Source organism: Corvus kubaryi, unplaced genomic scaffold (assembly GCF_017639235.1).
Source record: "Corvus kubaryi isolate FWS band 111438036 unplaced genomic scaffold, C.kubaryi_AGA036_p1.0 37392, whole genome shotgun sequence".
Taxonomy (NCBI): Eukaryota; Metazoa; Chordata; class Aves; order Passeriformes; family Corvidae; genus Corvus; species Corvus kubaryi.
In genome coordinates, this window is record NW_024581131.1 from 13,487,121 (window position 1) to 13,511,379 (window position 24,259).

The 24,259-nt window shown below is 56.9% G+C and overlaps 1 protein-coding gene across 5 annotated transcripts; it reads right to left on the reverse strand.

Annotated features, from left to right (window-relative positions):
* On the reverse strand, nt 1–24,218 carry LARGE2 (LARGE xylosyl- and glucuronyltransferase 2). 5 transcript variants are annotated; one of them, XM_042038699.1, is made up of 16 exons: nt 24,141–24,218; nt 18,534–18,693; nt 6,530–6,699; nt 5,988–6,244; nt 5,499–5,581; nt 5,100–5,223; nt 4,515–4,686; nt 4,255–4,359; nt 3,877–3,989; nt 3,644–3,769; nt 3,340–3,495; nt 3,068–3,231; nt 2,536–2,814; nt 2,048–2,194; nt 1,704–1,899; nt 1–1,587 (listed from the first exon to the last, which is right to left on the reverse strand). In XM_042038699.1, the coding sequence occupies exons 3-16, from the start codon at nt 6,627–6,629 to the stop codon at nt 1,390–1,392; spliced, it is 2,220 nt and encodes a 739-aa protein (XP_041894633.1). In that variant the 5' UTR covers nt 6,630–6,699; nt 18,534–18,693; nt 24,141–24,218; the 3' UTR covers nt 1–1,389. The 5 variants fall into 5 exon arrangements, with proteins under 5 accessions (XP_041894633.1, XP_041894634.1, XP_041894637.1 ...); XM_042038700.1 differs by lacking the exon at nt 18,534–18,693; XM_042038703.1 differs by lacking the exons at nt 18,534–18,693; nt 24,141–24,218 and adding an exon at nt 10,450–10,544.
* Nucleotides 24,219–24,259: the final 41 nt, after the last annotated feature.

Sequence of the window (24,259 nt, forward strand, 5' to 3'; positions counted from 1 at the left end):
TGAAAAAGAATAAAAAAGCTTTAATTTAAAAATTAAATTAAAAAGAGAGACTAAGCAAGAGGCGCTTGTGCCCTTTCCATACCCCGCGCTTTCTATGGCTCCTCTTAGCCGCTCCCACCGCGGACGGAAATCCTCACCCTGCACAGAGCTGGCTCTTGCAGCCCAGAGCAAAGCTAAGAAGAGAACAGTGGAGGCTGCAGCAGCAACTGGCCTGGAGAGCCTCCAGGGCCACCAGCAAAATCATCTGGGAAGAAGAAAAGATTAAAAAAAAACGAACAAACCCAGACACCCTAATTACTGAATTCTTATGAGGAAAGTATTAAATAATTTAAATAGTGTGAGGAAAGCAATGCATCCTCTGTGCTCCAGTGTGCGATAGCGGGAGAACAGTGTCCAGTCAAGCTGCTCCCAGCATGGGGTTCCTGCCACAGTGCTCAGCTATGGTCTTGTCCAGTGTCAGCCACATCCCTGATTGTTGATGGCAACAACTGTGCTGCCAAGAGCTGGAGAAGAGCAGGGTGGTCCCCGCCGGGAACTTCTCCCAGCATGTGCTGGCCCATGAAGCTGCTGTTTTGCCCATGGGAAGGGTTGGCAGCCCTGCCCTGTGGGGCAATGCCAGCACAAGACAGGGTCTGTCACCAGCACGGTTGCTCCAGGAAGGTCCATCCTGGGAGCTCACTGCTGGGGACAGCAGACAGCCCATCCTGCTCTGGGAGCTCATCCTGCTGTGGGTGACTTCTACACCACCTGTACAGGGCCAGCTCCACGGGAGACTGCATCCATACAGATGGGGAGTAATAATATTTCCCCCCATTAACCAGCCAGCCTTGATCTGGGCTTGACCCAAGGCTCCAACTACTCCCAGTACTCCCTGGCCACTCCTCCCAGGGTGCTGGGAGGCTTCCTCTGGGCCTGCCTCCACAAAGGATGTAAAGGGATGCTCTACAACTTCATCTCCAACTCACCAAAGCCCCGGAGGGGTGTTGGAGGACTGGGACCTGGGACCATTGAGCAGAGGCAGAACAGGGTAAGGTACAGCTCCCAGGTCTCTGGAGGAGCCAGGCCTCAAGGTGAGGTGAGCTAAAAAAGACTGGAAATCCACATCCGCTAAAAGAGGGAAGGGAGGAGACCCCAACCCTGGCCCCTGGCATGGGGAGGTTCCCCTGCAACACAGGAAGGCTGCAGCAGCTTGACCTGCAGGCACTGCCTGTTCTTGCAGCTGATGTCTTCCATCTTATCTACAGGCATCCCTTGGGTGGGCTGCAGAGGCTGTGCTGCTGACTCCATTCCCTCGGGCCGGGCTGTGGCAGGGGCAGGGGCAGGAGGGAGGCCCTGCACCCTCCCTTCTCCAGTGTGCTGCTTGTACCCTGCACCCACTGTCCCCAGGCATCACAGGCTTCTCTCGGCAGTGAGGTATTTGAGTGCAGCAGCTCCGTATCGCCGTGACAGGTCCTGGTGGAACTCCTCCCGCAGTGTCTGGAGGCAGCCCCGGTACCCTGCACTCAGGCGAAACTTGGAGATGTCGAAGCTGGGAGCGTGGGGCATGTGGATCATGAAGGCATTGGGCAGGACCAACAGCTCATACTCCTGGGGACAGAGCAGCAGCTCTTACCATCATCGGCGTGGTGGCACAAACACATCACTGCCCAGCCACCAGCCCCCGACACCCAGCGCCTCCGTGGTGCCAGGAGCCCCTCACCCACCTGCGCATCCAGCTCCATGATGTGAGAGACTTTATTCCAGCCGAAGCCCACGAACCTCTGGTCATACCTGGGGCAGTCTCGCCTCACTACAACGTAAGGCTCGAAGTCGGGCTGCCATGCCACGCGGTAGGGCACGGTGGCCGTCCGCCATTTGGCGTAGTCTGTTGGGGCGTGGCCTTTTGGCCACACGTGGTACCTACGGGGAGAGATGGAAATGAGAGACCGAGACAGGAGAGGATGCAGGGGGTCTGCTACCCCCCTCTGAGACCGGGGGTGCACAGCCCCAAGGCACAAGGGTACACAGCTGGTTTCTGCTTGGATGGTGGGACAGTGCTAGTTCCTACCTGAAAGTGTAGAGGGAGCCCATGTCCAGCATGGAGAGCAGCTCTGCTTTGGATTTGGGAAAGGTCAGACGGTAGTGCAGGGTCTCAAATGCCGGCACGATGAGAGCTGCCTTCCTCTGGGGCAGCTCCAGCTGTTGGATGGAGTTCCTATGGTAGTAGGAAAGGTGTGAGGTCTCACTGACTGTGAGGCACGGCCACAGCCTCCTTCCTCATCCCTTCCAGCCTGCCCACCACTCCACATGGGTATTAATGGGTTTTGACAATTTGCGGTGGTACCACGCAGGGACAGGAGGAACAGGGCAACCCTCACAGCCACAGCCCCTTCCTCATCTGCTAGTGTCTGACAAAAGCAAGGGCAGGATCCCAAGGTTGAACACAAAGGAAACAGTTTCTGCCCATTGAGAGCTGCTGCCCAGGGCATTTCCTGGAAACTCTAGTGCTTGGGGAGCCCAGCGGATTGAGCAAGAGCTGGCTGCAGAAAGCCTTACCTGAGGTAATCGTAGAGGCCGTACATAGGCAAGAAGTCGATGTCTGTCAGAAAGACGTACGGCGTCTGCGTGTTGGCCAAGGCCACGTTGCGCAGCAGGTTGATGGGGTAGAACTGCCCCTCCTTGTAGACAATGTGGTAGGCCACGTTGCGGCGGGCGCTCAGCACCTCCGAGGCCTGGGCGTAGCGCAGGAACTGCTGCGCCTCGGCGTCTGACATGTACAGCGCCAGGCTGATGGGGCCCGCCCAGTGCTTGCAGATGGCCTCCAGCATCTGTAACCTGTGGAGCACAGGGCACGGCCTGAGCTGCACACCTGCCCCGCAGCAGCTTCTGAGCCAAACCCAGAACCGGGCGCCTCTGGGGAGCCGAGTGCCAGTCAAGCCCGGTTCAGGAGGGAGCAGGAAGAACTGATGCTCCCAGCTTGGGGTGTGAGAATGATGAAATGAAATTCCCTGGTAGCTCCGAAGCTGTGGAGCCTGCCCAGAGGAGCAGAGATGGGTTCCAACCTCTCACCAGTCCTACTAGCAAGTACCTGTCCATGGAGAGCTGGGCCACAAGGGTGACATCGGTGGGGTTGGGAAGGGCCAGGAACTCGTACTGCAGGAAGAACAGGTGGATGCGGTGCTGCATGAGGTGCTGCTGGCGGAAGTCATAGCAGGGATCATCCTCATCCAACTCCTCCAGTGCCTGCTGCAACTGCAACACCATGAAGGTGAGGGAGAGTCGGAGCCCCAGGAGAGGTTGCATGAGGTCTCTGCCCACACAAAGCTCTGGGGTTGGGGGCAGAGTCGCAGTCAGCCTCACCTGGTCCCTGGGTGGGCTGGGAAGACTGGCACAGCCAAAAAGCTCCCTGCGCAGCAGGTTCCCATCATACTCCAAGAAGGTCAGGTAGAGGTTACGGAAGAACTCCACGTGCTTGTTCTTCACCCGCAGCTTCTTGGGCGAGTTCCAGTGGATCACCTGGGCAGCAGTGTGTCACCCCATGAAAGGGAAGTCAGCAGCACCAGGCTCCCCAAGCCCTCAGACCCCATGCTGACTCCCCTGCACCTCCAGTGCCTGCACTGTCCTTCAGGCCCTCCCCAGTCTCAAAAGCAGCAACCCCACCCACCTTGAGATCCGAGAGCTCAGTGTAGCACTGCTCCGAGCGGGTGTGATCAGAGAGCTGCACGTTCCAGAAGCAGGGAAGCCGGTACACCAGGGATGGGTCCTGCTTGAGCACTGCATTGAAGATATCCTAGGAGAGAGAAACGTGAGTGCATGGGTGGACGAGGAAGGTCCCCTGTGCCAGCAGTGCTGTGGGAATGCAGAAGGACCGACCTGCCCCAGAGGAGGGACAGTTACCTGATCGGCCAGCGAGGTGGAGAGCATGCTCATGAGCTCCCGCTCTGCTGTCAGCCGCCACATCTGCTCCCAGCCCAGGCGACGCAGGCGGTCCAGCAGGAGCAGGATCACCCCTGAGTGCCAGGGGAGAGGGCACTGGGTCACCGAGAGAGCACCCAGCCACTGCAGAGCTGAGGCACAGCTGCCTGCATGTCTTCAGCCCCTGGGAGATGTCACTTCTCTGTGCCCACCCGCACAACCCTGGGATGCTGTAGCAGTCCTCTTGTGCCCACCACTCTCCTACTTTACCTCAGCCTCTCCCAGTCCCCCTGTGCCAAGTGCCACCTCAGCTGGATGTGCCATGAGGCTGCACCTCCCACCCTGGAAGCCCACACTCACCCGTGTTGAAGCCACGTCCCAGGGCTGGCCATGGTTTGTGGTTTTTCCACAGGTTGCCTAAGTACCAGTCACTTTGGTTCTCCACCAGCCCAATCACCTGCTTTTCTGAGGAAACACAGGAACATGGACGCAGCTCATCTTGCTGTTGGCTCAGAGGGCCCAAGGACACCCACTGTGCTGGTGCTGTGGCAGGCAGGCACTGCCACCCTGAGCCCAGCACCCAAGGCCCTGCCAGGGCCCCATGGGCGCCCTGTCCTCACCAGAAAACTTCCCGAAGACAGCCCAGAGCTCAGCAATGTCAGTGGCAAAGGTGATGTCCGTGTCCAAGACAATGACCTTGGAGAGGTTGGAGGGTAGTGCCTTGGTAAGTGTCAGCTTCATCAGCCCGTAGATGCCGGAGTAGTGCTTGTTGGGGATCCATGACACCTCTGGCTGCAAGGCAACACACCTCAGGGCTGGGCCTGGCCATGCCCTTCCCCTGCCTGGTCAGGACAGCAGCGTGTCCTGGCACCCCGTGCAGAGGAGGCAAGCAACAGAAGGGCATGCAGAGCTGTGGAGCCAGCCGAGCCTGGAGCACTTCTTCCAGCCACCAGAAACTCCCCCCTGATGCCAGTGTCTCATTGGGGCAGTCAGCTCTGCCACAGGGAAGTGCTACTGCAAGGGGCCTCCCCACCCTTCCAGTAACAGCCTTGTGCTCCCCTCTCAGCAGCACTAGCAACAAGCCCAGAAAGAAAAGGGGGTGAGCCAGGGATCAGCAAGAAAAAGTTAATCACCCTCCATCCACTTGTCCCCTCGACCCTCTGAGCATTGGCTTGGGACAGGGCAAAGGGAGGGCAAGCACCTGCCTTCAAGTCATCGGCGTTGTAGAAGCTGACGTGGACGGAAGGCACCATCCAGGACTGGAAAAGCGTCTGGAGGATCTGGTGGGCCACCGAGTCCGTGATGAAGTGAAAGTGGAGGGGGTTTTTCCTGCCAAGGGCAAGCACAGCAACACTCAGCATCACAGCAGAATGAAGAGAACATGGTGCCCCATTCCTCCCATGGTACAGACATCAGCTGAAGGGGCAAATGGAAAAAAAACCCTCTGGGGGGAAACAAATTCCCCTCTGTCGCTCTAAGCAGTGGCACAAGGGGTAGAGAGAGGTCCTAGAGCCCCTTTTCTGCAGCACTGCCCTGCTGCAGCCTGCAGCAGCTCATGTGAGAACCCCAACCAGCAGGCCTCTGGCACAACATCTCCCCATTACCTGTGGAAGAGGATGGATTTCACCAGGGTGACCACATCCCGGCTTGCATTGTGCCCGGCACACACAATCGCGACGTGAAGGAGCTGCCCAGAGACAAACAGCACCTTCTTGAGACTGGACATTCCCTCCTTGTGGGGGCTGTCAGCTCCTTCCTGGGACCACACTACAGGGTCAGACTCCAAAACCCAACCCTTCCCATGCAGAAGGAGCCCCAGAGAGAGGTGGGGGTTCCCTAACTAAGAAGCAGGGAGCAGGAGTCTTGCTGCCACTCTTTCTGTCTGGTCTCCTTCTCTGGAGAAGGAAGATACCCTCACCCACTGACTGTGGCCCCCTGAGCACCATGAAGAGCCAGGATGAGGCTCTGGCATGGCCAGAGCATAGGGAGAGCAGTGCCAGGTGAGCTGCACGTACATCCATGCTCCACAGGGTCCCAGCCTCCCATCTGACATTGCCTATCCACGATGCCACCGTGCCAGTGCCTCCACCCACCTCACACTTGTGCACTGTCCGCTGCTTGGGGCAGGCCGTGCGGTTGCTCCTCTCGCCCCCGGGGGGGCCTCTGTCCTCGGCAGAAGCCCCCCACTGCGGGCTGCCGTCGCTGCCCTCCGCCTGAGCCTGGCCGAGCTGCAGACGGAGCTGCTGATTCTCCTCCTCCACCCTGCGCACCCGCGAGGCCAGCGCCTCCCGCTCCACATCCCGGCTCGGCTGCTCGCCCAGACACGGTGGCAGCAGGAGGAAGCGGCCATCTGTGGAAGAGATGGGGTATGCAAAGGGCATGGCAAGGCCAGGAGAGCCCAGGTGTCAATGGTGGGGCAGAGCCACAACTGAGAGGTCCCAGCACACCTCACAAGTGCCCAGCCAACATCTCAGCTCTGCTCCCCTGATCTCCAGAGATGTCCCTGAAGATGTTCTCAAGTCAGATACACCTGCAGCGACTTGCATGGCCAGAGCAACCACCCCTAATCCCCTGCTGCCCACCCTCAATTGTGGACTGTCCCTTGATCTGAGGAGGACAAGAAGGACTCACTCACATTCGAGGCTGCCCACAAAGAGGTAGAGCCAGGAGAGGAGAATGGCCAGGGTCACTGTGGCGAGCAGCAACTTCAGCTTCATGCGCCAGGAACGCAACATGATGTGCAGGACACAGGCAACGAGGATCAGGTGGGCAGCCCGAGTCCGGCTGGCCCTGGCATCCTAGAGCCTGTGAGGGACAGGGGAAAAGAGAGAGGTGTCACCAGTAGTTTGCCCCCAGGTGTGTCAACATCCCCCCAGCAGGACATCCTCCATCATCTGCTCCCTCCAGGACAGTACCTGGGCAAGTGAAGTAGCGAAACAGACACCCATTACCTCTCCAGACAGCACACTCCTGCCCATGATGGAACATTTGCCCCCCAGACTTGTCCCGCCATCCTGCCAGGACTGCAGAGCCTGTGGGGGGGAGCTCAAACATGAAGGAGAATGGGGATAGGAAGGAGGTCTCCAGGAGGTCTCCAGGAGGTTTTTACCCCAGCTCTGTGCCTTGCTCCCTGGCATCCCACAGGCCTAGGGCTCACAGAGGGGAGAGGTAATAATGCTGAGGCCCTCCCGAGCCGGGCAGCGAGTCCCAGACGGGTCCCGCAGCGTGCCCGTGGGAGGGGCGCGGTGCCTCCCCCGCCGCCTGGGCTGGAGCGCAGCCCACGCAGGGCCGGGGGCTCGGGAAACTCCCGCACCAAGCGCCGCCGCCCGCCCACTTCGGTGGGAAAACCCGAGACGCTTCGCTGAACGGCGCTCCCCGGCCGCGCTGGGACACCGGGCGGCCGGGGCAGCCTCCTCACCCCGCCGCGGCTCTGCCACTCGTGTTACCCTGCTCTCATCCCTCCGCCGCCGGCGGGACGCTCCCACGACGCGGCCAGCCGTGCTCCCCGCCCGGGATCCCGCGGAGCCAGGTGCCCGGGCAGGCAAAGACCCCACGGGGAAGGGGACGCTTGTCCCCGCCGCAGCCTGCCCTCGCTCTGCACCCCTGCCCGCGGCTCCGCGCCCCCGGCGCAGCAACATCTGGAGGCTCAACAAAAGCTGCCGTCGGGCTGAATGGGCCGGATTAGGGCCTGCTCCCCCTGCACACACCCCGCTGGAGCCCATTGATGTGCAGATGCCCAAGGGGCCGCGGGGGCTGGAGCCTGGGAGAACACACACGGCCGCCTCTGACCCTCCCTCCCCGCGGCCCCTGGGGCCGGGTGCAAGCTCACGCCCGCTGGAGGAATTGCAGATGGATGGCTCCATCCACCCGCAGTGAGGGATACCCAGGCTCTACAAGGGCTGGGGTATGGCCAGCACGCGGGAGCGTGGCCACGCCAGCTCACTGGAGATACAGCTGAGCTCCCGTGGCAGTAGCCATGGCCCCTGAGAGCTGCACCCCTTTTCCTGGTGGAGATGTCCCACTGGCATCACAGCTCCCTGCAAGCCAGGCCCGGCACTGACCTGCCTTTGTGCTCTATAGAGCAGGCCAAGCACAGGCATAGCAGGGAAGGGGGAGCTGACACATGGAACACACCAGGCCCAGGCACCCCTTCTCTCTGCCACAGCCACGGGCCATGCTGGACATGGCAAGGTCTCCACATGCTGCTGCCAGCCTGTCTCCAGCCCCACGTGCCGAGGTCCACACAAAGTCGGAGGGCTATCCAGGCCAGGCCAGAGGGGGATGGCAGGGGGGCATGGTGAGGAAAGGCCAGGGACGTCAGCCAGCACCAAGCATTCGGGGAAGATGAGGGGCAGGGAAGCAACTTTAGCACAAATGAAGGAGAGAGATAAGGTGGTGGCACACAGCAGCACCCGTCCTGCTCCCACTTGCCCCCATGGCCCCTCACTGCAGGAATGGTACTCTGTGCCCAGCCTTCATGTGAACATACTAGGATGGCAATTCTGCGGGACTGGATGGGACCAGCAGCAAGTCAGTTTCCAAAACCTCTCCCGGAGGCACCCAAGGATCCATCCATGCCGCACCTCATAGCACCCCCACCCCTCCTGCCACCCCTTGTCGTGCTCCTCACCTGGCTGCTTGCCTTTCCCCCAGGCACTGATTTCCTTACCTGCCTCTCCCCTTGCCTCCTCCTTCCCCGGCGCCTCCCAAGCCGGCTGGCAGCCCACTGCTGCTGCTCCCTCCTGGGGCTGCCGTTCCTCGTCCTCCCTTTACTCCTCCCTTCTAGATCTGACACTTTCCCCCTCCTCCCTGCTCTCAAACCCAAGCTCCCCCCGCACACCCCGCCGGCCCCCCTTTCAGAGGAAGAAAGAACAAACAAAACAAGAGATTAAATTCGCTTTCTACTCAAGAGCCCCCAGCGCCAGGGGCGCAGAGTTGCCCAAAGTAAATTGGGAGGAATCCATCCTCCTTCCAGCTCCCTTCCCACTCCCAGGCCTCAATATCCCTCCTTTACTGCAAAAAAGGAAGCATCAGGATTATCTACCCCCTTCCTAGCTCCTGTCTCCTCCTTTATTGGGGCAGGTGCAGAAGGCTTTGTCCTCGCTGAGAGATCTCTGGGGGCCTTGGGATAGAGGCAGAGCCCGCCTGTTCTGCCCGTGACTGGCAAAGAGGGGCTCCACGGCCAACCTGGGATGCAGGTATGGGGAGGGTGGGATGCAGACCTTGCTGCTACCCAGAGAGAAGAGATGCTGGCCACCATCAGAGCACTTGCTCCTCAGCTGAGCAGAGTGCAAGCCCCACTGCGGATTTGAAAGGGAAAGAACTGTTCCCCTGCTGTCTCATCCTTGCTCTGGCCCAGAAGAGCAGGGCTCACTGAAAGGGTGAAGTGTTCAACCAGACCTGCCCAGCGCACCAGGAGTGAGCAGGATGGCGGGAGGAGGAGCAGGAGGCCGGGGCTGGGAATGCTAACTATGCAAAGAGAGACTCTACCTGCTGCTCCCCCCCGCGCCGGCCCCGGGGCTGGGCAAAGGCGGCAGCCCTGGCCCGGGGCTGGAGCAGGAGAAGCCCTGCCGGGGATGTTCAATGCCGCGGGCGCCTGGAGTCCCACCACCTGGTGTGGCGGGAGGGGGCCAGGAGCGGCAGCAGGCAGAGGGAGTGGGATGCAGACGGCCTGCACAGCACTCCCGATGCAGTGAATTGCCCCCGCCCCAGAGCCCCGGGCGAGGCGCGGCGGGCCCCGGCCTGCCCGCGCAGCCACAGCCGCACGCAGATCGCTGCCCTGGGAGGCACGCTTACCTCCCGCTCGGGCAGCTCCTGCTTGCCCTTGCAGAGCCGCCGGTGCAACAGGCAGCGGCTCCTCAACAGCGCCCTTCTGGGCCAGCCCTGCCCCGGCAGCGAGAGGAAACGCCCGCGCTGTCCTGCTGCTCCTCTGAGCCAGCGGCTCCCCGGGGCAGGAGCCTTTGCCTTTGCTCCCCCAGCCCGCCCGGGGCCCATGCTCCGCTCTCGGAACCGTCCTCCCTCTGCCCCGAGGTATCCATCATGTGCTCCAGCTGAGGCATGGCCACGCAGGGCTTACCCATGCTTTGGGAGCAGTCCAGGCCTCCTGCAGCCCACCGCCAACAGCACTGCTTCAGGAGAGGAAACCTCCTCCTGGCTCCAGCGGACCTCCACAGCCTCTCCACACGCTTTTCCTGGCCCCCATACCTTGTTTGCTCCCAGCACCAGACCGAGTGCATTGAGACTCAGCCAGGCCCCTCTCCAGCCAGGGCAGGAGCAGGTAGGCTGCTGGGGAGCACAGGCACGGCAGGGGCATTTTTAGGATGTTTATGGGGGTGGAGGGAAGATGGCAAGCCAGAAGGCAGCTACACAGCCTCTCCTCCTCTGTGAAACATTAGAGGCACAGCAAGCAGAGGGCAAGGCTGGAAGCAGCTGCTGGGCAAGGGGCACAGTGAGTACCAGCGGCCGTGGCACAGCACGCAAGCCTCCCGGCTCTTCCCAGCCCTGCAGTCATAGCCCTGGGCCTCTCCGCCCTCCCTCCTCAGTCTCCTTGCTCACCAGACAAGCGCAGCCAGCAGTAAGACGAGAGGTTTCCCAATATTGCCGGCTTCCAACCCCAGCACGGGTGCGGGGCAGAAGTGCTGTTCACAGCAGGTTATCCTCCCTCCCCCACATTCTTCCCAGGAGCAAGCAGCTCCTGCTTCAGCAAGGCTCAGGGGACATGGCCACTGGGACAGAAAAAGGCACCTCTCTCGCTGGAAGAAGCTGACAGCAGATACCAGGGAAGGGGCAGGCAGGACCCAGGTCTTGTCTCATGCCTGGGACACCCTGCCTCCAGTGACAACAGGGCAACGGCCAGGGGACAGGGAATGTCATGCCAGCAGAGCTGGGCAGCTGCACAAACAGCAGTGCATGCTCACACCAACCTCTGAGGCGTGGGCAGGAGCCCAAAGCTGGCTGCCTGCCAGCCACCCTTCCATGCACAAGCAACCTTCATTCCTGGGAAAGTGCAGCAACTTTGCTTGCCCCAGGCTCCCCCCTGAGAGCTGCCCATGTACTGGCACTCCACTCCTCCAAAATCCACTCTTTTTGCAGGAAATCCCCTTTTTTTGTAGGCCCCATCGCTCAGCCTGAATAGCCTTCGCTCTCTACGGCTCAGTAATAGTCAGGTGAGCAGTTAATGTTTAGGGAGAGCTGGCAGTGGAAATTTTGCCATCACATTACCGTGTTTCCTCCAGCCCTGCAAGCACAGAGGGGAGCAGCTCTGTTTTTCTACAACATCACAGTTGGCAGCAAGGCCCATGGCAGGGTGGGTGTCTTAGCCTGTTGTATCTTCTAGAGCTAATGCGCACCTGCAGAGGGATGCTGAGGCACAATTACACTGTCTGTGGGGCCCAAGCCAGAGGCCTGTAGGGGCACTGGGACAGCCCCAGGTTTGCTGCCCCCTCTACTGCCTCCCCCTCAGGCATTACAAGTGAAGAGGTAGCCTGGCTGGTCCCAGTAAAGAGCTGCGGGGCAGCCAGGAGAGGAGTGATTTCATGGAGCTATGGTGCCTGTTCTCTTACCTAGCTGTAGGTGACAGAAACTGCAAATTCTTCTCCCAGGTGTCATTTTTGGAACAGTGACTTTAGCTGACCTGCTTAGACTGCCTCAGTAGAAGCCCAACACAACAACTTCCCAGGTTTGCAGGAGGTGAGAAAGGGCCCAAAAGCTGCAACAAGAGCTGCACAGCCAGACTGACAACTCGGGAAAGGCACCACACTTTGAAGAGAGGCAACTGGGGACAATCACTTTTGCTCTTACAAAGAGATGGGAGGGGACAGGCTGGTTCCTCATTCAGCAGATCACCTTTAAAGTGTGTACTGCAGCACCCATCTGACAAAGTGCCTTATGATTCAGGGTCACCTCCCTGTCCCGCTCCCCATGCCTGAAATGCTGCCACTTGAGGGGGGCTGTGCCAGCCAGCAGATACCACACAGGCAGTGCAGAGCAGGATAGTTGCAGGAATTTACAGAGGCGGAATGGAATTTGGCCAGGAGAGCAGGATTAAAACCCCATGCTCCGGATTACCATGCTGTCCCTCCCTTCCCAGTCTTGTGATAAACAAACCTTAAGTGAGAATTTCACCTTTGTATTTCCCTGAAAAGAGCAAAGTGTGCCAAACAGCCACCATGTTCTAGAGGTGGGATCCAGCAGCACCCGAGTTGGATACCAACATAGGCTGTAAAAGAAGGAAGCATCCTCGTCTCCCCACTGCCCCCAGACACCACCAAGCTGCTGAGAAAATCCTGGAAAGGATCCTCCTGGGAGAACAGGCAGCTGTGCCTCAGTTACAGCTCATTCTCAAACATCAAGCTCTCCCCGGGCCCGTAAGATTACCACATACACAATTCTGCCACTCCGAGTTCAGTTTTTTATTCTGCAGAGATCACACTGAAAAGCCATCTTCTCCTGCTCTGGTGGGACCATAGCACTCGGGGAAGAGGAACTAAAAGTCTCTGAAGGGTGTTGAAGCTCCAAACTTGGCCGAAGCAGGGACTCTTGTCACCAAGACTGTTTCCTTGTTCCCACAGGAAACCAGCAAGCTCAGGCTGGGTCTGACACAGGAACGCCTTGCTGCTTACCTCTCCATGTCAGAAACCCAGGAATATATCAGGGGAGCAGCTCCTCTTGGCAGGGACTCTGATCGCAAGGCCCTACTAGGCCCAGTCTGCTTTTGCAGAGTCAGTCTCCCTGCCCGCAACCAGGCACTGGGTTCAGCTGTCCATGAATGGAGGGCATGCGGGGCACATGTGGAGAGACCAGTGCCACGGCAGAGTGTGCAGGTGTGGCATAGGAGGCTTAAGCCTACCAGACATCCTGCAGTGCTTACGAGCTGGGCAGCTGCATTTTGCCACAACTCTCAGGCAAAGTAAAGGGCGCCCACCCAGATAGCAACACAGCCCCCAAGTGCTCTCACCCCTCTTAAGCCCAAGAAGAAGCTGGAAGGTTCCAGAGTGCTGGTTTGCACTCCTCTGCATGTGCTGCATTTGTCTCTCACTGCAGTAAGAAAAGAGCAGGATGGACCCTGAAGGCTTGCGTGTGTCAAGCTGCAGCACACTGGACACACTGCTCAGGACACCCACCCAGATGTGCCAACACTACCAGCTGGATCTCAGTCTGGGCTAGAATTAAAGATCACTTCTCAGGGCCAAACCACTCCCTGCCAGCAGAAAGCCCTTCACCCAAAGGCTGTCCAACCCTTTGGGTGGACATGGCTCTGGAGAAGTCCACCTTCCCCCAGCATTCAGCTAGCCCTGTGACCACAGTGCCAGGCTTGAGGCAAGGGAGCACCCTGCATGTCCATGGCAGTCATGGGCTCCCCGCTTGAGCCCATTTCCTGCACAGCCTGGTGGGGGAACCAGTGCTGCTCCAACCTGGCACCTGGAGGTGACCCCAGTGCCTCCTCCTGACATGAGACCTTGACAATGTGCTGCTGAGACCCCTGAGAAACTCACAGAGGAGGTAAGTGTTTAACACACTGCTTCCATCTTTACCTCCCTGGACTACAAGTTGTTTCATGCTAAGAGGATACTCAGCAGGTGAAATATCAACACTGACTGGCCTTTTTCTGGGCCTGGTGAGGCACAAGCCTACCTGAGGACAGACACAGAGGCTACGAAGTCCTGAATCAAATCTCATCCACATGCCTCCCTGGCCAGCACGGCTTGGCACAGGAGGGACCAGGCCTGGGCACTGTGCAGGAGGGCCCCAACTGCCTCTTGAAACAGAAGCAGCATTGGGGCTGATCTCCAGCTCCCTTCCTCTCTGATGGGATTAGGTTTCTCCTATCTGCATTTTTGCTGATGTCTGTGCTGCAGCTAATGGCCAGCTCTGAATCCATTAGGTTCACCATGTCCTAGTCTCCGGATGTGCTATGGGCATCAATACCTATTCACCCCTGCCATTTCCTGACACTTTCACTGCTGTGGGTTTGCAGCAGTTCCTGGGGTCAGAGCTGAGCAGGGTCAGCAGCCGGGAACTCCAGCTTTTATCCAAATCAGCCTGCAGCAAGCCCTCCACCAGTTCCAGCTCTGCCATCAGCACAGCTGAAACACCCAGCAGGCATCATGCCAATACAGCAAGGGGTGGGAATTTCATCCTGTGCAGTACTGGCACCCCAAATTTCCAGCTAGCTGTGCCCATGGGTAGGGACTAACCCCGTGTCCCAAATCCCTCTGCTCCCCTTAAATGCTCTTGAACATCCTGCACCAGGAGATGCTCTCTGGTGGGACAAGAGACCATATCCCAGCACAACAGGCCAAACCTATCCCCTACACATGCTTGTTGAGTCTGCATCACCTCAGGCAAAATTAATTAGGTTAATTACAGCAAAAAAGGGAGAAAGGGACTCCAACAACCCCAGATTGGCACTCTACCTGGAAAAGCTCACAAGAGGTACGACACCATCCACCTCTGGGGACATGCCAGGGGCATGGCCGTGAGCCAGGCTGTCAGGTGCCTGCTGTGCACTGTTACCAGCAGAACTGGGTAAGTGTTTTTGGCTGAATAGTTATTGATTGAAAACTGCAGTTTCCAGACAGCTCAGACCTATTTGCTCCTTCACTACAAGTTTTGGACAAGAACAAAATGCTCTGTTTTCCAAGCAAAAAAGTCTCATTTTGCATTGTTTTGTTTGTAATTGAGCTGCATTACATTTAAAAGAAAAGATAAAGAGTCTCTCAAATTTGTCTGTGTTGAGTTTTTTTCCCCTCCAGCTTTTCATTTTGGGCACTAAATCAAGCAATTAATTATTTGTCCAGCTCTGGTCTCCAGACAAGCTGAGGGCATCATGAGCCAAAAGGCTGGAGCAGCTCTGCCCAAGCAGCAGTGCTGAGAGGGGTGTTGATTTTTTTGTGCTGCAGGCTCCTTTCAGGCTTTAGCTCGAGCTCCTTCAGGGTTAGCAAACACTCCCTGGGGGGAGGAGAGCAGGGCCCTGTTCGAGGAATGGCAGGTACCCCACCACAAGGGATCCACCCGCCCCAGTGGGCAGCAGTTCAGGATACACAAGGTCACTGTCACTGCTTGAAGGACATGCTAGGAGCAGGGCTTGCCATGCCAACTGCCCAGCACAGAATCATAGAATATCCTGAGTTGGAAGGGACCCGCAAGGATCATCAAGCCCAACTCCCAGCTCAGCACAGGACAACCTCAAAAATCACACCATGTGCCTGAGTGCATTGTCCATAAGCTTCTTGAACTCTGTCAGGCTTGCTGCAGTGGCCACTTTCCTGGGGAGCCTCTTCCAGTGCCCAGCCACCCTCTGGCTTTTTCCTAATAACCAACCTAATCCTCTACTGATATAGCTTTGTGCCATCGGCTCATGACACCACAGTCCCTCACTAGTCCTGCTAGTATCAGTCACTGGAGCAACTCTTCCAAATTCCATCTCTCACAATGCCAAACTCTAGTTCAGCAGCTAGGCACACACAAGGCACCAACCAACAAAGAAAGGCAATCCCTTCACTTCCTCTGCATGAAAAGCAGCTGAGCTCACGGATGCAGCCTGGTACATCTTCCACAAGGGACTAGCCCAAACTGGGACTGTGCTCACGCAGCCACTCCTGTATCTTCCCTGTCCAGAGCTATTCCTAGCACCAATGCCCTCAGTGCCCAAGTGAGGCTGAAAGCAGAGCTCATCCACACAGGAATGGAATAACTGCACTATAAATAGCAAACCAGAATGGCTCAGGGCAGGCTCTAAAAACCCAAGCAGCAATAGTGCCATCCACTCAGGGTGCCCTGGGCATTTTGTAAGGCCAGAAGTGATTCTGAGCTACAGAGAAGCTTGCACATTGCCAAGAGGCTCTGACAACACTGTGGAGGAAAAACTGCTGTCCAGGCTAAGACACAAAATTTACCTGCAAAAAAAGCATATAGGGCATCTTGCAAACTGGAAATGAGGTGGTGACTGATGGGGGCAAAAAAAGGAGGGGAAGTGGATCCCAGAGGGGAGGCAGTTCCCAAAGCCAGGCAGTGGAAAGGAGAATACTCCCAACATCCAAACCCATTACTAACCATTCCCAGCCCTCCTCCCCTCCTGCTGCTCCGTGTGTTGTCCTCCCTGGGGCTTCTCACACTGCTGAGCTAAACCTTGAACTTGCACACTAAAGGACAAAGGCAGGGAAGAAACAGCATAGCTCAACTCAATCAGGCAGCAGATCAGTGGCTGAGGACAAAAGCTCACGTCTTCTGCAATCCACAGCAACCTCTGTGCAGTGCCCAGCCTGCACCAGGAGTGGGACAGAGCCAAAAGAGCTCAGACCATCCTGTGATCAGGTCTTCCAGGATGCTTCCAGGAAGAGCCTTATGCTTCCCACTACAGTCATCCTCACTACTCCTTCTTTCCTGCTGAATCCACAAATACTCCACCTTTCCCTTCTCACTGACACTGTATGTCCTAAAAAGGGATCTCAGCTTCCCCAGATGAGAATACGACCGGCCTCATGCAGCACTGCCAGGCACCAGGCTCCTACTCTTGTGAGGGAGCCCTGCTCTTCCAGCAGTGCTGCAGCATGGCTCACTTGGGCATACACTGGGCATAAGAGCACAGAAGAGACTCTTGGGAAATCAAGAGAGGGGTGTATACACAGGGAAGGCACAGACCTGAACCAAATCACCCAGCATATAAATACACATGCACACTCACACAGGGAAGCAGTTGTTTCCTCTGACAGAAAGGTTATTTTGTCAGAATAGAAAGACAGCACTCAAAATACCAAAATAAAAACACCAAACCCCTGCTTTATTGGTCCTGGAGCACCAAACCCAGACAGGACACAAAAAGCAAAGACAGCCAGTGCTGACTACAAACCCACCTTGAGAACCCACCTCTGTAAGCCCAAAACTCACTTTGCTTCTCCCCCACAGCTCTCCTGTCACCCCTTGCCCTTCCTCTCCAGCACAGCAAGCAGGAAGAGAGGTAGAGGCCTCAAGTTTGGCCAAGTTTCCACTCAGGGAACAGAAGCTTGATAACAGGCTGGACAGGATGTGAGCACCCATTGAGGAAGAGGATTAGTAACCCCTTAATCTGCACATTTTGGAGTCTAAGCACTTTGCTTTGCTCTTTAATTAAACTATGGAGCGCAAAGATTGCCAGAAGGTAGAGAACAAGGAAGAAAAAAGAAAGGAAAGAAGAGGCTGTGGCTTAAAGTCTGTTCCTTGTGGCTTAAGTGCAAGGAGGGGGGTGTTACTAGCAGGGATGTATTTCCCCTCAAGTGCTTCGTACTGGGGCTGTTGAGAATCCTATTGCCTTCCCTGATCCAAACTATGGGAGTGTCGAGGGCAGGATGAAGGGCAAACTGCGTGATGGCCTGAGGATGACAAAGGAGGGAGCAAGGAGATCTATCAGACTGGACAAAGCTTTACCTGTGGCAGCTTTGTCTGGCTGGCCATGACTCCCCTCCTGAGTCTCCTGCCTCCTGGGAAACAATATGAGCGCCAGAGCACATTTGTCTCCACTTCACACACCTGTCTGCACAAAAGGGCCTTGTTCCAGCACTTATCTGGCACCAAGATGGGGAGGGGCCGGTGCCTCGCTGCCCTGGCACCCAGGCAGGATGTTCAGCTCCATGCCGGGCTCCTTTGGATCTGCCTGGCAGGGGAAGATTTCCTGACACAGGTACAGAGGGAAACCTTTTACCACAGCCCATGACAAACAAAGCAGTTCAAATAGTGCCCTGCTTCCCTCAAGCCGTGCTCAGGCGCACGTGCCCGTGCAGAGTAGGCCGCAAGCCCGAGGCTCCAGAAGCTATCTGAGCAGTGAGGATAGGAGCCCCGCAGCACAGGGAGAAAGGCAGTTGGTGCCAGAGCTGGGAACAGGAGTGCCAAGGAATGGCCTCACCACCTGAAATGCTCTGCCACCAGCTCTGCCCCACCAGACCAAGGGGGTGTGTGTGTGCAGAGGCAGCCTGTCACTCCAGCGTTCCTCTCTTCCCTCACTCCTGTTCTTTGGAATTCCTCTCCTCTGTTTGCTTTGTTTCAGACCTCAATGAACAGGAAGAAAAGGGAAGGAGCCTTGACAAATCCGATCAAGGCGTAGACATGCTGAGGCTCCCTCCTGCTGGCATGCCAAGCCCTACACTAATGAGGGGCAGGGAGAGAGAGATGACCACTGAGAACAGTGGCCCCAAAGAAACACTTGATGTAAAGGACAGAGGGAAAAGACGCTGCTAGGACAGAACAACGCCAGCAAAAGCTCACAGCCTTCACAAGGGGGTCTTCCCATTTTCCCTGGCCCAGAGAGCTTGTTCCAGCTCCTCAGTCCAGGTCCCAGTGACTTACTGCCCACTACACATGAAATAAGCAATAGACTATAGTAGTGTTCGGGGAGAAGGACCCAGACACGCATACTCAGGTGAACAGCCACAGAGATGGGATCACACTTTATTCAAAGGATTCATGTGGAGAATCTGGTCCTTCCCTCCCAAGAACTGGGCTATGGGGGCTTACAAGTGCCAGTGCTGTCTCCAGAACCTCCCACAGGTCCCAAATACCCACAGCCCTTCTGCCATGCAATTATCCCTTTTACTGATTTAGAAGCACTAAAACAGCACGGGAGCAACCACATGTAAACCATCTACTTAACACACATGATAACTAACCTTTGAAGGCTGCCAATGTTGCAGGAGCGGCTAGGAACAGCTGGAGAAGTTGGCACGGCCTGGTGGTGCCTGTGAGGAACCTCTCTAACCAAGGATTCTCAGCTTGAAGGGCAGATAAGACATCTCAGCTGTACTTGAGAGTTTTGGAGCTTGCTGTCACCTGAAACCCAAAGGACGGTCACATGAAGAGCTGCTGCATGAGAGAGCTCTGAGGACAGGGCCCCGCACATCCAAAAGCATAGAGAAGATCACCCAACACCTTGGTCCTGTCCCTATCCTCCAGCCTGTCACAAAGCATGGCTCGGTGTCACCAAAGGCTACCCAGACAGCCCAGGGGAGAATGACTACCTGCATGCTGCATGTTCCCAGTCCCAGATCACTGCACTGTCCTTGGCACGTTCCCCACGCCTGCAAGGAGGGCAGTACACGTGTCCCCAGAATTGCTGGCAAAGCCACAGCCACCATGTTGCATCGCAACACATGTGAGTCCTCACACCAATCCTCCAGCAGGATGAGGAGCTGGGGGAGGGATGCAAGTTCTCTGGCTCCCTCCCAAACATGATAACAACAGCAAGTGTCTAACTTGTGAGGCAATAAAGGCATTAACTATCGTGTCCAGTAACCTGAGCCCCCATGACATGCCCTGGGCAGCCCCATAATGGCAGTTAAGTGAGTCTGTCCAAATAGATGCGTACAGGGAGAGACCAGGAGTAAAGGCAGAGGAGAGAGAAAGCAAAGGCAAAGAACACCATGCACGCAACTCGTGCTGAAGAGAGCAGAGAAGTCTGCACATGTTACTCCTCCTCAGAGGAAATCCTCTTCTTCTGCTGGGATCTTGCCAGTGCACCCCTTTCCTACAACTCCCACAGAGCTGGGCACACACATTCCACAACTGCAGGATGAAATGGATAAGCCCTTCTCCCAGGAAGCTGGAAGGATTATTATCTCCTTATCAGGAGAAAGCCCAAAACAGAAGCACAGACATACAAATATGCTGGGGCAAAAGAATCAGACAAGAATTGGGAATTTTGTTTTAAAGACCCTCTATCCACATATCACTGCTCTAAGATGCAGCAGGAGCAGGACCTTAAAAGCGGGTAAAAATCTACTAAAAGCATGTGTCTTGTCTGTTCTAAAAACTCAGAGAAATAAGTGTGCAGTGTGTGCTGTATTCCTGCACCCTCTAGACACAGCAGACCCCAGGCCAGCCCAGCACAGCACAATATGACAGAAGGGAGGCGACATCAATCCCAACAACGGCTGGAAATAAAAAATGGTAACAACAGCTGCTACCTGAACAGTGAAATCCAGCAATTCTAAGAGTGAAGTACAGCACTGCACTGCTCAGCAAAACCCTCCTTCAGCAACAAGGCCCAACAAAACTTCTGCTTTGTGAGTCTCCCTCAGATTCTGGCTACAAGGTGGCAGCCAGTGAGAAAGGACATGTATGGACCCTACGACACAAGTCACTAAACAGACATCTGTCTCCTCCACCATCCCCACTCTGCTTGTCCTGATCAGCTCCCGCCTCAGACCAAAGGGGTCTCAGAAAGGAAACTCAAAGACGGATACTTCTGGAGCAGCAGGAACAGGATATGAACCAGGGTGCCAAACCCTCCTGGTATACACCCCACAACCCTCACCCTGGTGCTGCTGGAGCTTTACATTTCCAGGAAACAGTTCAGCAGGTAAGAGCCAAATTCCTCCACCTGGGCTAGGAAGCAGAAGCTGCTGGCAACAACACTGAGTACTTTCAATAGCAAAGAGCTCGAAAAGCAAAGGCCCCTTCAGCAGAGCTAATACTGAGTGGGCTAATACAGATGTGTGCCTGTCATACACAGCAGCACTGGGACAGCAGAGTTCCCCTTTGCACATGGCAAGGAGTCTCATCTCCAGGATGGAGTCCACATCATATGGTTGCAACCCAGCTACCAGCAGTTGTTTACACAGCACCATACAGGACCTGCAAGATCTGCAGCATGGTGGGACCGATTTCCAGGTCTCCTGCCTTCTCCAGGTGGGGTCAGGAGAGCTTAGGGTGACGCTGGGGGAAAGCAAGGTCAGAAACCACAAGCAGTTACCCCTCACACACCCAAAAGCAGTTGCAGTGCCCTCTCCCTCAGGGCCCAGCTGTATCTCTCCCTTGGAGTGTTTCCATCAACTCAGGCCACCAGAGAATTACGTGTCCAAAAGTTTTTTCCAACTCCATCACATGGTTATTAAAAGACATGGCCTCTCCCTTTCAGCCTTTGGCACAGGCAGATTTGAGTATTACAGGAGAGACTGCACATTGCTAATGAATCAGGGAAGGGAGTTATCCAAGTAACAATCTGTGGCTCTAAATGGCTTTCTGGAAAAGGCATCTGGAGGCAGGAGGCAGTCAGTATCTCGCAGCAGGGCTCTGCACACATTGCCAGACATGTAGTTCCTCCTGGGAAGCCAAAAAGAGTCTTTCTCCAGAGATGCCAAGTCTAAGCTAAGCTGGGAAGGGCAAGGGGCACCCTGACAGAGAACGGCAACAAAATGCCTCCAAGTCAAAACACACATTAAAAGGCCCCTTAAGCTTGTTTGACCTGGGTTTCCCTTCCCCTCAGACTACTGCTTCAAGTCAACAATTCAGGAACTTAAGTACTACACCACCAGCTTCCCCTGCCAGCTGTTGCCTTTCCAGACCCCAGGAGGGCTGTCCAAGATCAGAAGTACAAGCTGCCACCACCAGCATTGCCATGCTCAGAGCACAGTGTGCTTTATTGTCCTTGTCTCCTCATTTGGACAGAGATTTGGAGCTGTCCTGAAAGGTGTTGGCCTCGAGAGGGATATCATGAGTGAATGAAGCCTTCCATTCTAGGCAGGGTTCACGCAACAGAGACTAAAATACTCCCTGGACATGCCTCCATCTACAGGTTATTTGGAGCAAGTCTAATATGTCCCTAGCTATCCTAAAGTATTGGCTGAGCTCATCCAGAAGCAGAGAAAATATACAGCCAGACCACGGTGTGAGAGCTGAGAAGGGCAGGAAGGGATGCCCTAAAGAGACAGGGCCAGAAAGGCCATCTCATTCTTCATCACAACCGCTCGCTTTCAACCACAGCCAAAAAGATCCACATCCCTGACCTCGTACTGCCAGGCTACTTTCCCTTCTGGCGGTGAAGGTCAGCAGGAAGACAAGGCTGGGGAGAATATCCACTTCCCACCCCAACTACCCATCTCCCAAGACACAGCCAAGCATCAATATACTGAGTCTGTTCTCACACATCCTGTTCCCCAGCTCCAACCCTGGCAGGTACTGTATGAAGACATCCTCACTTACCCCAGGACTCTGAAAGATGTGTTTTGAGGCTTACTGAGGATGAACTGCCTTATACCCATGGCAGTGCTGCACCTGGAGTCAGGCTTCCCAGAAATGGCATTGTCTCATGGATCTGAGCAAAGAGCAAGATGCTGGCAGCCAAGCAAGCTGGACTTCAGCACTGTACCCACAGATGGGCTGGCAGAACGTTTGCTTTTTTTTGTTTGCTTCTTTTCCTACCATTAGTGCTGAGCCTGCACTCCTCATCATCAGAGCATTGAAACTATGTGGCCTTGGTTACAGCCAGTGGATTTCCCGTAAGCACAAGCCCACAGCACCCAGACTGACAGTAAGTGCTAAGGAAAGAGCTGCTCCAAGATCATTCTGGGCACAGTCAAGAGACAAACTAGTCCCTCAAGCCAGCCTTTCACCTCCTATCCTGCCACCACACACACCATGAGCATCATAAGCCAAGGGAATTTAAGTCTTGCCCAGTCTCATGGACTTGCTGCTGCTCTGAGAAGCCACCCATCCTACAGTGCTCCCTTACAGCATATTTACCATAAAAAGGCAGCATGATGCTATTCAAACTGTCCTCCAAACTCAATTACTGCAGGCAGGAGATGAACAAAATGGGACATGACAGTGGGTGGGACAGAATTTGGGGAGCAAAGGGTGAAGAGAAAGCATGTGCCAAAATGCTCCTTACTCAGGGACAGAACCTAGCTGTGCTGCTCAGAGTAGCCCAATGACTTTGCGCATCAAGCTTCACCTCTGGCTGAAGACAAGGTGTCTTTGGCAGTCTCCTAGGCAGCCAGCTCTCAGATTGCTGTCTGGCAGAACTAGAGCTTCTCCTTGAAGGAGAGCAGCTCTGGCAGTCTGCACTGGATATGCCCCTAGAGTCACCAGCAACACACACCTACCCCAGTAAACTGTGCTGGAGACCTCTGTCACGGGGCTTCGGGTGCTATCTCACCCGCCTTCGCACTTACACTAGCAGCCCAGCCACCGTGAAATTCAGAGAAGCTCGCAGGTAGCACTGCATATGAATGGCAAGTTGGGTCTAATCCATGTGATTCTGACTAAAAAGGTTTGTTTAGCGCCAGACTGCTTGCCAGCGGTATCTCGTGCCCTTTTTGAACTCAGCCTGCTGGAAAACGAACCCTCGGGGGAAAAGGAGAGATCAGGAAGAATAAAGTGCCTGCCCATGCAACTGTAATTCCCGCCGAGGAAGCCGCAGGCACACACTGTGCCCATTGTGCGGAGGTAACCGGACAGGAGGAAGGAGGGGCGGCTCGGCCCAGCTCTATGCGCACCCGAGAGGCCACGAAGCGCCTCCTGGCCCACGGGCACCGCCGATCTTTGCCCCGGGCAGCGTGAGGGACCAGGCCCGGCTGCGGGCAGGGACGCCGGCCGGCAGCCTCGGCTGAGCAAAAGGCTGAGCCCGGGCAGGGCACGGCACGGAGGGAGGGAGGCCGCGGGACCGGGCACAGGCTGGAGCCACTTCTGCAACAGGCTGCAGCCAGGCGGGCCCCGCGCCTCCTCCCGCCTGCGAACGGGGACACCCGTGCTGGTGCGGCAAACACGGAGCGCAGCGGGGCCCGTGCGGGTCCTGCGTGGGCTCCGGGAGAGCCCCCACTGCACGGCCCGACCACCGCCCCTCTGCTCCCCGCTCCGCTCCCCCAGCCCCGGGCGGGGACAGACACCGTCACGCACGGACGCGAGGATGAAAGCCCCCGTCCCCGAGGCCCCCCGACCTTCGCCAGCTCCCAGGGCAGCACCTCCCCTGCTCCGCACCCAGCAAGTGCGCACGGGCCGTTCAGCCCCGAGCGGAGCGGGGCTGTCCCTGCCCCCTCGGTCACACCTCACCCTTCCCCACGCAGAGCCCTCGCCAGGTGCAGAGTGAGGCTCCCCACTGCCGGGCAAGGGGCGAACCGGCTGCCCATGGGAGCCGCCCCGAGGGCACCGGCCCTCCCGGCAGGGACGCGGGGTGCCGCACGCCGCTCCCCGGTGGGTGACGAAGGGGCAAGCGCCCCTCCCGGCGCCTGCTCTCGTTCCCCAGCGCCACCGGGAACTTTTTACCGGTGCCGCAGCCAGCCCGGGCAGCTCCCCCGAGCAGCCCCCGACGGGCGATCGGTACCCCGCACACCGCCCCCAGCCACCCCGCGGAGCGCCAGACCCACGAGTGGGCAGACCCCCGCCCCCCCCCACGCTCGGGGAACGACTTCTTCCCGGGGCCCCCCAAAACTGACCGCACCCCGGCTCCTCGCCCGGCGGCAACTGCGTCCCCACTCGGGACACCCCCAGCCCGCCCTTACCTGCCCGGCTGCAGCCGCCGCCGCCGCTCCTTCAAACCTCCGCCCCGCCACCCATCGCCCGCTCGGCACTCGGGCCGGCTCGGCTGGCCGGGGCGGGGCGCGCTGGGGGCGGCCCCGGA